The sequence below is a fragment of the Pieris rapae genome, chromosome 11 (assembly GCF_905147795.1).
Source record: "Pieris rapae chromosome 11, ilPieRapa1.1, whole genome shotgun sequence".
In the NCBI taxonomy this organism is placed as follows: Eukaryota; Metazoa; Arthropoda; class Insecta; order Lepidoptera; family Pieridae; genus Pieris; species Pieris rapae.
The window spans coordinates 1,700,317-1,715,622 of record NC_059519.1 but is presented as its reverse complement, the minus strand read 5'-3'; the positions used below and the strand labels follow the sequence as shown (position 1 = coordinate 1,715,622).

The 15,306-nt window shown below is 34.2% G+C and overlaps 1 protein-coding gene across 1 annotated transcript; it reads right to left on the bottom strand.

Moving 5' to 3' along the window:
• Positions 1–1,095: 1,095 nt before the first annotated feature.
• Positions 1,096–14,628, bottom strand: LOC110996906 (pre-piRNA 3'-exonuclease trimmer). The gene is made up of 11 exons (XM_022264807.2): positions 14,274–14,628; positions 13,935–14,169; positions 13,420–13,571; positions 12,879–13,014; positions 12,072–12,400; positions 11,420–11,547; positions 9,420–9,562; positions 8,503–8,589; positions 2,293–2,381; positions 1,662–1,760; positions 1,096–1,299 (listed from the first exon to the last, which is right to left on the bottom strand). Exons 1-11 carry the CDS (start codon positions 14,399–14,401, stop codon positions 1,236–1,238), a joined length of 1,590 nt encoding a protein of 529 aa, XP_022120499.2. The 5' UTR covers positions 14,402–14,628; the 3' UTR covers positions 1,096–1,235.
• Between the last annotated feature and the right edge of the window lie 678 nt (positions 14,629–15,306).

Here is a 15,306-nt window from a genome sequence, read left to right as displayed (position 1 = left end):
ATTAGACTCGTCATAACAAAGGCGTTTGTAATACATTAAACGCAAAGTGTTCAAACCTTTGAACATAGCGCAGACAAAACAGTCATTACTAGCCAAAATATGTTTATTTACTATCTTAAGAATTATCGGAAAATTGTTTGCACAGTTAAAAGCTATTAGCTAGAGGAATATTTGTGGAACAGACGGAGCTACATAGTTCGGAACTAATTTAAGTGACGTAGTCTGAAAATGCATTTTCATTAATTTTTTTTGTGTTCGCTACACTTTGACTCAGTGATAATAATTCCAACAGATAAAAAATCTAAACTATTATATTAATAATATAACCCAACCATTAGTATGAACGAAATTTTATTATTATAATAAGATTCGTTATTGCATGTATTCGCTTAACCTTTTCCACAAATCGATTTTCATTTTTTCCGATGTTTATAATAAAATAAATATATATAATTTTCATAATATTAGCAGTGTCTCCTTTCTTGTTCATTTGGTCGTGAAGATCGCACTGGACTCCTCAAAACAATAGCACTTTTCAATTCAAATCATCAGTTTCTAAGTTTTTTTTTGTTATAGAAGGCTCATCTGATGTTAAGTCATATCGACGCCCATAGACACTCACATTGCCAGAAATTAGTATGGAGACGGCTTCGGCAAATTGCTACAATATAAATTACTTATGGTTGGCTTTCAATGATAGTAGCAGTATAGTTGAAAAATAAATCGAAGTTGTAACCAAAATCAATTTTAGGGATATGAAAAAAAAAACAATTTATACAATGATTTTATTTACATCTTTCACAGCATTTACAACCTCATGGTTCTAAAAACTAAACTAACTAAATTAAATAGTGTACTTTGTAGATGTAAAAAGTAAAACGAAAACCTCTCTGACACAGAGTACCGAAAAATGCGACCCTAGTTTCCTTTTTTTCTTATTTTGGCCAGTATTATTTCGCATATGAAACGTTTTTGATGAAAACAAAATTATACAATCAGAATTTGTAGGGCCTGATAACTTTTAAAAACAACAATATTTTTTTTTTATTTATACAATCATATTTCAAGCGTATTAAACATTAAAAAAAAAAGGCACAAAATACAGATGGAATACGAAAATTCATAATCTTCGTAAGTATTGCATTAGCGGCTCTATTCATAAAGAAATAATTTTAATAATAATTTAATCTAAACTACTATTCAGTTCAACTTTTATCTATGAGCTAGCTTTATATTCATTTATTAACATTTTTGTGGAGCAGGTATACAAAAATACCGGTAGTCAATATGGCGCCGCTCCTGAAATAAAAAAAAATCATTATTGTTAAATGCGACGAGACCGTGGTAATTAAGATTTCGTGTTCGTGGGTTCAAACTCCCGCTGTAATTAGTATATTTTCTAATAAGCGCAATTTTCACGTTCTAGATGAAGGTGAAAATTCTGAGAATACTGTTATTCTATTATTTTAATTATTATTATAATTAAATAAACGTATTGTAACAAATTGCATGTCCATACTATTATTATGTCAATCATCAAACTTCGACAGATACAGAATTAAACAGAAAAACTTTCATTAATCTTTATATACTAGCATATTTCTAATTATCAATCCACTATGAGGGCAACTGTGACTATTCCATAAATAAAGAGTACAAACCATAGAGCCATTTGTCCGGCCTTCGAGTGTCTAATTGGATTGTACCGCGTAACTTTATAGTCTGTATTATTCTTGAATTGTCCCAGAATTCTATCCATGCTAAAAATAATAATATTTGTAAATGTGACGGCTATATTCAAAATCCATGAGAATTAAACATTTGATATTGTATATTAAGTGACCTTTTATTAAATGTTTGCGTATATACAACTACCACAGAATACACTGAATTCGACGGTGCCCTCTGGCATTGTCCATGGGCAGCGTTGTCACTTAACATGAGATGAGCCTCCGTTTGTCTCATGTTCTATAAAAAAATACTTAAAACGAAGACTTTATTAATACTAAAACATTTCGACTGAAACGTTTTATTTTGTAGTTTACAATAAAACGAAATGCATGTATTATACAACTTCCCTATACACTATAGGATATTTATTTATTTCGTAATCCTACAGCTAACATAAATTATTTATAACCTACAGCTTACAGAAACTATAGCCAAAGATGGAACACATCACGCATTTTACTACAAAAAGGTTCAATGATTAACAAAAGGGAACAAACAAACAATATATAACCCTGTTGTAGACAAACATAAGGAAGACATTCAAAATTAATGATCACTTACGTATACTGCGAGTTTGTCGCTACGAGCGCGGCGCGCGCGTCACACAGTTTTACGTCTACAGAGCCGTAGGCCGCCAGCGATGACGCCACCTTTTAATTGGACATTAAACATTTATATTTATTTTTATGTACATCATAAAAATTTCGATCAGTTTTATTATTATGTAATTGTATTGAGAAAGGAATTTTTTGGCGGAACAATAGAATTGCTCATAGATTATAGGATATGATAAATGTAAAGGATTTCTTTTTATGTGAGAATTTAAAATTAGCTCGAACTGTGAAAGAAAACATCAACAAAGACAAAAAGTCAACGGCAGATGAGGCTAATCACCTACTTGCCTATTAAATTGACAAACGATCATGAAACAGATACAGAATCCTGAGGCTCAGTTGTTATGTATATAGTTAAAATATATAACTTCTATAATTTATTATTAGCTTGTCTATTACTAGATTAGATATTTTTGTAAACGTTTTTATATTAATTGCCTACAAGCAATCTCCATGAATTTTAGTTTAAAACAATGTGTGTAAGTTGTATCAATAAATTAATGGGTCTAATCTAACTTGTTTGGGGGAAAATGTTCCCTTAAAATTAAATCTCTATAAAATGTATAAACCTTTTTTAAACACGGTTCACGGTCGTGACTCGTGATAGATAAATGCTACGTATGAACGTCACAGTTTTTGTGCCAACTTTAGAAAGATATTCAGAGCACCCTGAAAGACATTTAAGAATTATACTGTCTTTGTTCGATAGAGGTCGCAAGTGTCGTAATGCCATTTTAGTGTTCCGCGATTATCGCAGACAGCTGCCACGACATCTATTTATAATATAACCTTAAATCAACCTTGACAAAGGCATGAAAAATTACTTCATTTAAAATACGCGCGCGGCGTTCTGAAGTCATTCCACGGCGAAAATAAAGATTTTCCTAGTGACACATGGGCATTATCAAGCTTTTTAAACTGGCGTCGGGTATTTGTGTGGGTTGCATGTGTGTGTTGGATTTACGCCAAATGTCAACCGCACACACGATAAGCTCGCGATGTCAAATGGTAGGAAATAACGATGCTCATTACTATGAAGGTAGATGAGCTAAATTAGATCGCTTGAGAATTTAAAAATATTAATGTACGCTTTCTAATACGTAAAGTCAAAACACATTTTTATTATATTGCTGTAATTCATTTGCATATAGAATTTTTCTGAAATAACAATACACAATACATGCTAAGATTTCATTTGATGATTTTTTTATCGACTTACGGAAAAAAAAAAATTTAATCGAGTATATTTGAATGATTTTGTAGTAATAAGTTGAACGGTAAATGACCAATTGGTTACAAATAAAATCTCTATTAGCTATGGTAATTTTCCACAGTTTAACAATTTGTCTTTCAAAGCACACTATTTTGGCATAGATTAGAAAATAAGCATTAACGAAACATGTAAAAATTAATAAAAATTATTAACATTGCCCTCAATTTTTTTATGAGAAGCTTCATATTTGTCTATTTGTTTCACGACTATTGTTTTAATATGCATGTATGTGATCAGGCGTCTTCAAACACACGCCGTCGAATTTTTGGGTCTGACGTATTCCGGTTTCCACACGATGATTTCCGTCACCGTACGAGGAAGTGTTAAATGCATAGATATAAAGTCCATTGGTACACAGCCGGGATTCGAACTCACGACCTCAAGGATGAGACTCGCCCGCTGAAACCGAAACACTGATCGGATAGCTAACCACTTTCTAAAGACACCTGGAACTCTGAGGACATACAGGTGTCTTAGCAGCCATCGAGGGTATGCTTTTTATTAAAGTTTCCTGAATTGTATTTCGGAAATACCCCTGGTATTTGGCAGCTGGTTCCACAAAAAGGTGATGCGTTAAAACCGCTCTGTTGTGGTTACCACAATATGGTCTTAATCTTAGAGTAATAAAGTGATTCTATTATTGTCACACCAATGGACCAATTAAAGGCGAGCAACATTGCTTCTGACATTAGCCTAAGACTTTAACCAATAACATATAAATAAATAAAATTAATAATATGAAGAAGCATAAATACAAATTGATTTGTATAATTTAGAGTCAAGACTTAAAAAGACTACCGCTATGTATGAGTCCCGTATATCTTAACTTATATATTATAAAAAAACACAGGCACAAGTATGTATAAATAAAAATATAGACAAATAATTACCGTCGCTTGGAGAGGGAGATACTCTACACGATTGTACATTCATTCATCATCATCACGAATATTTCTTGAACAATAATCGTGATGATGAAATCGTAAATGGCCCTCCTAGGAACAACGATAGACAATCAGTGACAGTTAAAAAATAAGTTTTCTTTAAAAGCACTCTAGTGGAGCCATTAATATGTACATAATAAAGCCAGCCCGGGGTTTCTATTAGTAGATTTATATTTATGATTTATTATACATCAAGTTACGACCGAATGAACGCGCAGCTAGTTAATAAGGAAGATGTAAATACCGTTCAAACGGTGCAGTGACAAAACTAGTAGAGATAAGAATAGAATCGAGACCGCGCAGATGCACAAATGCGACGAAAATATACTACGCACCGTTATATAACATATTTTGCAGAAATTTACTAAATCAATTACATGATCCCTTTGTAGGGTTTAAGTGCACAATTAAATATTAAATATTAAATTTGCCGCCTCGTAGTACCGGTGATCTCAGAACGGGTGTTTTCCTCGGTCAATGAATAAGTATGAAGTTAGAGGGACCAAACTTTTTAAACCTCTATTTATCAATGTTTATTACTTATTTTATGACTATATAGATGTTATGTTACCGTTATGACTATATAGATGCTGTATATTTGTGTGTTGGCAATAAATCCGTATATTGATTAGTTTTTGATTTTAATATGAGAAACTTTTTTTCTCAGTGGTATCTCTTCATTGCTACAGGTCGTATCACTGTAAGATACGACCTGAAGTCTGATTGTCACCTCTCCATTTTGGTCTATAGCATCTCTTATCGCAGCTGTTATAGACCCGTGAGAATCGTGACTTGCATGAGTGGGTTGGCGATCTACTCCGCGGCCTTTTGAACCAGGCCTGGCAACCAGGTTAGCTGGTTTGCGATGGGCGATATGAACAAAGTAAGTTAGAATTCTTCTATAGCATTTTGTTGAGAACCTCGTTTATCTGAAGTTTTGAAGGTACTTTTAAAAAGAGGCTTAAGTACGTATTGAAATAAGGCCTTCAAGGAGTGTCTTGTCCGCTCTACGCCCTTGACTTGCGAACTGGTAGCAAATGGAAATTTACATTTAATTTAATTTTTTTAGACGTTCATAAGTGTAGTTGTTTACCTAGATGAATAAAGATATTATTTTTGTTTGTTAGTGCTAAACACCACAAATGTGTTGTATATGAAACATAAAGTCGTTTAGTTAATAATAAAATATTTATTTAATTCTCGCTTCCTCTTAAAGTGGCGAAGCTTTCGAGCACTTAATTATCATGGTGTTAGTCACTATGCAATACAAGTAATAGAGCAGTTCTATTGAATTGTATTCTACTTTTTCAGAAAGATGGATGGGGAATGTAGGGCCGATCGAATGGGCTGCATGTTCGCCATATCTCAACCCCATCGACTTTTCCGTTTGAAAATTTTTCAAAGAGGTGGTTCACGCGGAGGAAAACACAAATGAAACAGAATTAAGACAAAAAATGTCAGAAGCGGAAAAAAAGTATTCGAATAGATTCAGACAATTAAAGCATAACTTTTTAAATTGTTGTCGGTTATGTATTCAAGTTGGAGGAAGGAGTTTTTAATAAATAGTATTCTTTCAGTAAATTGTGCATTTCATTTGTTATTAAAAAAGGTAATAAGTAATTTCACAACTAGAAATATTAAAGTTTAATTTACCATAAAAAAAAGTGAAAAAAAAAATTAAATGAATTTAGCCTATTCACCTTGAAAGGCAATTACAACAAAAAATACAAATTAAGTACAATTTTTTTCTATGATTTTGATAGCTGCGGAGTTTTTAAGGTTCGCCAGAAGCTATGGAAACTTCTTTTTGTATTTTTTAAATTCAAGGCGAATGTTTGGGCAAAACTAAACTTTTAGCTTTGAAACCTTTTTTGCTGAAAGCTGAGATACTTTTATTTATTTTAACAACATTTAAGAAACAAACAAACAGAAAAAAACTGCAAAATACCTAAAACAAAAAAAGATATAAATTTTTGAAACCTCGCTAGCAAAAATATTAAAAAAAAAAATTATAACTCGAAAACTACAAAAATCTTGGAACATACATGGTCCAGGTGTGAGGAATATAAAAAAATGTATTGACATCATTAGGACCACCTGTATATGGCTAATTGTGCGGGATTTTATAATTTATCTATCCAATTGTACCACTATCTTAGAAAATAAACGACTTAATTTAAAGAACGTGATTTTATTATGTCCCAGAAATAATCGCGGTAATTTCAGCAGCTCCTGGGATTTCTATAATTAGTAACGATGTGCATTAGCCAAATGTGGGTAGGGAAAGGATCGTCGACATGTTACTAGTAAACAGATGTAGGATGTGTCTTTAAATAAAGAGATATTTTGCTCCTAAAATGCTATTAGTTATATATGCTATTAGTCTCTATATATCTTATATCTTTAAACGAGCAATTCTTGTATATATATATATATATAATTGGAATCTCGGGATCGGCTCCAACGATTTTCATGAAATTTTGTATACGGGGGGTTTCGGGGGCGATAAATCGATCTAGCTAGGAATCATTTCTATAAAATGTCATTTTATTCGTGTTTTATCAACTTAAACATAGAATTGCTCGTTTCAAGATGTCAGTCAAATAAAAACTTAAAATTGAATATCTTTATTCGATAATTATATTTACATTTCATCATTTTATTAGTATGTATTTCGTACTTAAATATACTTTCCAAAAAACACAATTTATAAAAAGAAAAAAAATACCGAGCAAAGCTCGGTCATCCAGGTACTTAATATATAAATTACACATCACGTTGTCCGTAATGGCCTCTAAAACTACTTCACTGATTTCAATAAAATTTGCACACCGTGTGCAGTTTGATCTAACTTAAAAGCGTAGGATAGCTTACATGTATGTATGGACGTGTGAAAGTCACCGAACTCCTCTTACACGGCTGGATCGATTTGAATGATTTTTTTGTTTGCGTATACGTGCCCTGGATGGTTTAGATTCACAAATCAGCCAGGTCGACGGCGCAGGAGTCGGTATTTTCACACTTTGTTTAATATCTTAATCGCGTGAAGGACATTATCATGAAGGACAACGTATGTCTGGTCCTCTAGTAGGTATATGTATAATGTATATGTTTTAGATACACAACACATTATAATTCACACGGATATTGTAAGTTCTATTTTTGAAAAAAAAAACCAGGCCACGCAGAAAATTTTGTGAAGAAAAAGTTTTTATATGAGGCTAGTTATCTATTTTGAAACATTATTACTTAAAGAAATATACGTGTTCCAATTTTAAATTTTTTCCTCCATACATAGGAATGCCATTAAACGCATTTTTTCTATCTTCACTTTTTATATTTTGGCCTACTATATAGTTTGTCTTCTAACGTACTCGCGAGCCCTCTGGCGTTGAGTGTCCATGGGCAGCGGTATCACTTAAAATTAGGTGAGCCCGTTTGCCCCATGGCGTGCGTACAAAGTACACATGTCAGAAGTGAAACTTCTTTGTAAATAATTATTACTAAGATGATCGTGTAGCAGTTTACGATCACTTCATTTATTTGTATATCTATATTCACACTGTTTACATACTGTATACATGGTAATTATAATATAAATAAATAAAAAATCTGCGTTTACTGCACAAAACGTTATGCGACAGAATTTCCATCTTAAGTTCTAATATGTAACAACTAAACAAATACATCAACCAATAGCGTGTAGTTTTCTCGATCTTCCTTTCTCACTCTCTCTCAGTCGCTCTCTCCCTTTTCTTCCCCAAAAACGCTGCACATCTTCGTGACGTTTCGTAAATTTTTTACCTTTATACCTAAAGAAGTTTCACTTCAAAAAAAAATTTGCGTTCTGTCGTTGCATATGAATTGGAAGATGCTGGCGTAATAAAGGATGTTATGAAGTACTTCGTTATAATACACTCTACGCGGTAATAATACATACCTTACTGACGTTTATGACGCGATCCTTAATAGATTTTATATGGAGAAGCATCGGTCGGTGTTTCGGTGGATCTGAACCAACGAGATTCTGAAAACAGAAGTAAAAATGTGTTCATAAAATTCTATTAAAATGAAGTTTGTATTAGTTATCACTAATGTAATGTATGGTTTGATGTTCACGGAACGTCCAAACAATATTTCCTGTTACGAAATATAACCTATCTACACTAATATTATAAAGAGGAAAACATTGTTTGTTTGTAATGAATAGGCTCATAAACTACTGGACCGATTTTAAAAATTCTTTCACCATTCGAAAGCTACATTATCCACGAGTAATATAGACTATATTTAATTTTGAACAAAAATAGGGTTCCGTAAGATATTAGGGTTTTTCGGAAACAAGGTGTAAAAAATCAACCAAAAAATAAAATTGGGGGTAGCATAGCAAAATGTTCCATGTTGGTATGTACTAAAAAGGTAGGCTAGGCATAAAGGAAAAACGGAGTTCGCGGAAGCAGCTAGTATCTTATAAATACTACTTTAACAATCAGCATTGGGGCCGCTAAAGTATTACGTAAGTTATGGGGAGAGATGTTAGATTTTCTCATATGTTACAGGGAGGGGGAATACTTGAAAAGTACCAAATCTACTACTACTGGTAGCAAATCTGCTTTCGTAATACTTAAACGGCCCCATTTGTTGTAGTGCAACTGCCTAGTGTGGGAGTGAATTGCAATTGAATAAATTATAATAATTATCGACAATTTTCTCACAGCATACACGCAATTAGTTGTATAATTCAAAAATTCAAAAAATTGAAACTTTAAATTTTATAGGACAGGGGTAAATGTGCAGGAGAGGAAACATGGCCCATGATGATATATAGGACAATTATAACAACATATGTATACGTACCATATATGGTACAGCGCCTCGTATGACATTGATTTTATTGGCGTGTGGAGCTAGGGCTGACAATATCTCGGTTGGCCCTACAGGCCTATACTGGCCCCTGAGCTCACACGCCGCCCAATGCCCAAGTCTTATAAAACAATAACCTACGAAGATAATACATAAACATATAATTAATTGCATATACTACTCAAGTGTAAATAATAGTGTTCTGTTTAAAAAGGAATGTCAGCTCAGACAACTTTTATTCCAATTTAATTTAATTATAAATAAATATTATATTGTCAAATACAAGATGGGGCACAGAACAAGCTCGTTTAAAAAATTAAATACTAAAGTGTCTTCAACGCCATCTAGCGATCAAACAATTAAACTGAGTTTAATAATACTCTTCAGAATTTCCGAGGCCCGAACAGTTTGGATTCCGAAGTGAACATTCCACCACCCTCCAGCTGTCGAGAGTGCTGCACGACATCACCGCCGCTCTTAATAAGAAAGAAGCGGCGGCTGCAGTATTTCTCGACATGGAGAAAGCCTTTGACCGGGTCTGGCACGCGGGACTTGTGCACAGGCTCCTCGCTTCCGACATCCCGCGGCGCGTGGTGGCAATCATCCGCTCCTTCCTTCTCGACCGGCGGTTCCACGTCTCCGTCGAGGGGGTGAAGTGGAGCTGCCGGCCGATCACCGCGGGTGTCCCCCCAGGGCAGCTGCTTGTCACCGAGCCTGTACTCTATTTATACCGATGATGTTCCAGTCGCAGTGGGGTGTGCGGTGTCATTGTTTGCGGACGACACCGCCTACATCGCAACGGCATTCAACGCGCGCTACGCAGGCGTCAAGCTGCAGAGGTCGCTGGATGCCCTTCCCGCCTGGTTGGCTGAGCGGCGCCTGACCGCAAATGCCGCCAAGACCCAGGCCATAGTCTTTGGCCGGCGACATCTCCCGCCACCGCTCCAGCTACAAGGGGTCGAGATCCAGTGGCGCCCCAAAGCAACCTACCTAGGCGTCACATTGGACCGAGGCCTCACAATGCGCCACCACATCGCTGCAGCCACGGGCCGCGCAAAGGCGGTTGCCGTGAAACTACGCCCTGTGCTGCAGTCATCGCTGCCTATAAAGCGCAAACTGGCGCTCTACAAGCAATACCTCAGACCGCACATTACGTACGCGGCGCCCGCGTGGTATGCGCTTGCGGCCGAGACGCACCGACGTCAGAATCTCGCCCCGCTCCACACCAGGCCTCCCGACCACCGCCGATCCTTCCCGCGCGAGCTAGTGCGCGAGGAGGACTCCGATACCTAAAGAAGTACCTACGCATTCTCCACCCCCGCTGACAACAACATTGCAGCCAAGACGCTACATAGCACCTAAAAGACCCAGGGCCGCTCCAGGCCCGCCACAACGACCACCCCGCCCTTGAGCGGGGCGCGAAACTGATACCCCCCGCAAGCCCACGGGCGTAACGGGGCTCCCGGCGCCACCCACGGGTGCAGCGCGGAAGACAGCAATAGTGTTCGTTCTTCAGAATTTAAAGGGATTTCCATTTGTCTATTATTATCGCTGACAAATACATCTATATTTTTTGAAGTGACACTTCTTTAGGCGCCTGAGGGTGCTTTTAGCGTTTTTGGCGACGAAAAGGGGGGGTGTGCAATTGAGACCAATTGAGAGAGAGTGAGAAAGGGAGATCGGGAAAAATATTGGTTGATGTATTCGTTTAGCAGTTTCTTATTAGAATTTTAGAAGGCAATTCGTCGCATAACGTCTTGTGCAGTATCATTAGCACAGTGTGTAAACAGTGTGAATATACTGATAGATGATTTTTGAGGCTTTTACCTTAGTACTAATTAATTTTTAAAGAAGTTTAACTGCTGAAATGTGTAATTTATACGGACGCACTTTTTTATATGAAACTATGTTCTTACAATCATGTAGGTCTTGAAAAACTTGGGTTTGAGGCCTCACTCAACTAACCAAGGTTTATAAGGTATTTTTGTAAATACCTGAACAGTAGGAATCCCAGCCGGCTTCGTGAAAGCTTTGCTTAATATTAAATGGCGTCACCAATCGAATGAAATTCACTCCTTGTTCCAACTTCTTACATTTTCTCTCAGCAAAAAATTCATATAAACTGGAAATTGCATTATTAAATATAGTTCTGTAATTATTATTAGACGTATTTCCTCGCTTGAAATACTGTAATTTATTTTGGATAATATTCAATGATTATTTAGAATGATATAAGATTTCTTTTAAGGGCTAAAGTTACCTCTTATTAAAAAAAATCGTTTAACTAAAGTAGTCATCGTCTGTTTACAATAATAAATATATATGAATAGGAGTGTATGTCTAAACTGAAGTTCCTTTATTATAATTTAGATTTCCCGCCCATTCGTGTTTGACAAATGACAAATCAACATGAAATGTCCATGTCATGTGTCAAAGTATATTATGATTAGGTAAAAAACAACTTTTTAATTAAATATGTGTGAGTTTTAATATTTTAAAAATTTAATTTATGAACAAGCAATTATGTGAACCTTTGAAATCAGAAACAATGTTTTGCTATTGAATCCAGGACCTTGCTAGCCCATGCGTTCCAACTGACAACTTATTTTATGCTTTTAAAATGTTTTATAATAATTGCAAACTTACTCTTGAAGACCATTGGTCTTCCATACTTCGTCAAAGGTCAGCCATTTTCCCATATGATATGAAATATGCTTTGTGTCAAAAAGCAACGGAAATGCATCATTAATATTCTTCTTAAACATAGAATATTTATTTGGGAGCGGACCAATGAACTGGTTATGAAGTAAAATTGTATCTAAATATATGTTATGGCCTATTAAAGGTTTTCTATGGGAGATAAGTAAGTCTATTATCTGTGAAAATCCCAGGAGATGGGTCATAAGATTGTCTTCTAGTATCTGCATTGGTGCACTAATGGCACCCTCTACATTTTTATCTCTGTATATCAAAACCTGTAATTGAGAAATATATGCAATGAGTATTGGAGGTTTACATGTGTTTTCTTTTAAAAATAGTGGAAAGAAGACATGTGTTGGCCAAGTGGCTTAGGCATGCAACACAAAAGTCATCTACACTTGCGGAATAAATAATAAAACTATGTGTGCCAGGCACAAAAGCATGAAAACCTACTTGTTTACAAAAATGATCATGATAGAGCCAAAATCCAAATGGATGCAGCACCAGTGCATTATATTATGAAATAGTGTATATTATTTATAAATTGCTGCATAAAAGTTTATTTTCTGCAGATTACAATATTATAAAATCAAAACATTTGTATTTTTTAATAAAGAATACAGACAAGTTAATTATGAACCTTCTGTATTTTTAATTTAATTACACAAAACTATTGAAGGATATCATATTCTCATATCAAAATAATTCATTTGTAAGATATACAAAACGTAACTCTTGCACACTTGAATTTACCTTATTGCTATTACCTAAGCTATTGGTAGTGAGGATACCATCAAACCGCAATCTAAGCTCGTTGTGAACAATGTACCGAAGTACTGGATCCTGAACATCTAAATACATAGTACCTTCATCACTACTTGCCAACCACCTGAAAAATTTAATATCATTATTAAATAAATTTTCCTGTAGTCTCCAGATGGGGTAAACCCATTACTAGAAATTAACTGTGCAAAATCCTGAGTACAGACAATAAAATGTTTCTCTCTGTGAAGAAAACAGATTGGCTGGTTGCATTAAAAGGTTAAATATAATTTTATAATAAGCTATTGGTATTTTTCAATGTAAAATTATTTTATATACATGCTATTTTCATCTACAAACTGAAGCTTTTAAGTCAAAGAAGAACTCCTTAGTACTTGTTACTTTATAGATGCAAATACTAAGTTTCTACTATTTTTAAACTTACTCTAAGAAAACTGATCAATAAAACAAAAGCATAAATCTGAGATCAAGACCCCATTTGAGCCACAGGATGTATATATAAAAAACTTACTTAGAAACTTCAGAGCAGTAATACTGCAATTTTCTCTCTTCATCCATAACCAAAGATCTTGTTAAGTTGTCAAATAGTTGTTTATCCTTTAATTGTTTTCTAACCAAAGCTTCCTCAGCTTTACTTAAGTAAGGAAGTCCATGATATGTGAACTGAAAGGTTTTGAACAATGTAGTGAGTATAATAGAATTAAAACATCTTTATCATTAGAAAAGAATAGATTTTGCCATAAAGCTCAACTCATGATATTATTTAAATGTATCTGAAAATTTCTAATTTAACTGGTTCTATTTTAGTAGTACACTCAATTTTCTATGAAACAGAGTGTTGAGATGAATGAGGTCATGCATATAAATAATATAATTTAATTCATAATTTATGTACTTATTTTGATCAAGAATATAGGCTTGATAATCTCCATGTGTAGGTTTTAAATTAGCTTAGTATTACCATAAAATAACAACACCTACACCCAAATCAGGGTAGTAGTTTTTAAAATAATATTTATTATATACCTTATTGAAATCAAAGTTGTGTTTACAGAGAAACCGCAAGGTGGATGCTTGAAATATAAATGACTGGTCTACATCTCCAAATACTTGAGGACACAAGTGGAAAGTGTATCCAACAGCCTTATAAGTATCTAAGTCTCTATCATACAGAAACATGGTTAGGCCTACTTGGGTCATTATCATTTTGCTTACTTCATTTTTCATTAGATTATATCTATCTTCACTTGTATCAAACAGTCTAAAATGTAAAATATGTACACAGTTTTAATTATTTTACTTATCTTTTACAGGAAGTCGAAGAGTCAGAGAGTCTTGTATATAGTTGCTAACCTCTATAATTACCTGTGTTTAAATGTTTCACTCGATAATATAGCTGTAAATTCTGCATCAAATCCAACAAAACAAGACTGCTTAAGGTTTTTCGAAATGTTTTCTAATTCTTCGCAGAAATTAGTATTAGTGATTTCCATGTTTATATTGATTTTGTATCTTACATGTATGTGAGTAAAGTGTACTTTAGTAAATTCCAGTAAAATTTAATAAAAATCGTAATTGGTAATTCAGCACAGGGAATATAACAGGTGGGAAGTTTTAGGCTTGCGGAAGTTATAATTATGATTATTGACAGCTCGATAGTCCTTATGTACACTGCTGTTTGCACCTTTCAACTATCACAATGATTAGATATGGATTGTCATAAAAAGACACAGATTAATAATGAAATAAAAATCTTTCTGGTTTACATAATACGATGTTAGTTATGCGATACCCTTTAGAAATACGTAGATACGCTCAACCCTTATCTACAGTAAAATATTTTCAAATTCCAAGAATATTAGTTACATATATATATATATATATATATGTATGAAACTGATTACATTATATTTCTGATGTTCAATAGTAGGCAATAACAATTATTAAGTTAATTTGAAAACGGAATTTATTAATACAACAGAAGTACTCATATTACTACGTTATACACTCAAAATTATTAACTGTGATCTTCATATAAAAATAAGAAAGAAAAATTGCACTCTTGTATGGCTAACTTTTTTTATAAATTTCATATAAGCACTGGAAGAAAACAAAGACCACGCATACATTTTCTAGTTAATGTTAATATGAATTTACTTGTCGCCAATATTTCAAATTTCGACGTACATATATGAGTATGACGTGAGAGACTGCAATGCGCGGTTACGTAAAAAAATATTGTGGACTGTGCCAAGGACGCCCAGTTTATTGGTCGATGAAGAAACTGCTACATAAGGGAATTTACTTTGCTAAATGTTTTTTTCATATTCCAATACTAAAAAACACCTTTAAACATTTATATATCCTGGCCATGCAGCCAATTATAATGACTTTGCTC

What these genes read in the sequence shown, in the direction of transcription:
- LOC110996906 (XM_022264807.2), bottom strand. Translation starts at nt 14,401, where the DNA reads ATGGAAATCACTAATACTAATTTCTGCGAAGAATTAGAAAACATTTCG. An exon ending in AGTGAAACATTTAAACACAG is followed by an intron (nt 14,170 to 14,273) that starts GTAATTATAGAG and finishes TTTACATTTTAG; the next exon opens with ACTGTTTGATACAAGTGAAG. An exon ending in GCGTCATAAACGTCAGTAAG is followed by an intron (nt 2,382 to 8,502) that starts GTATGTATTATT and finishes TCCAATTAAAAG; the next exon opens with GTGGCGTCATCGCTGGCGGC.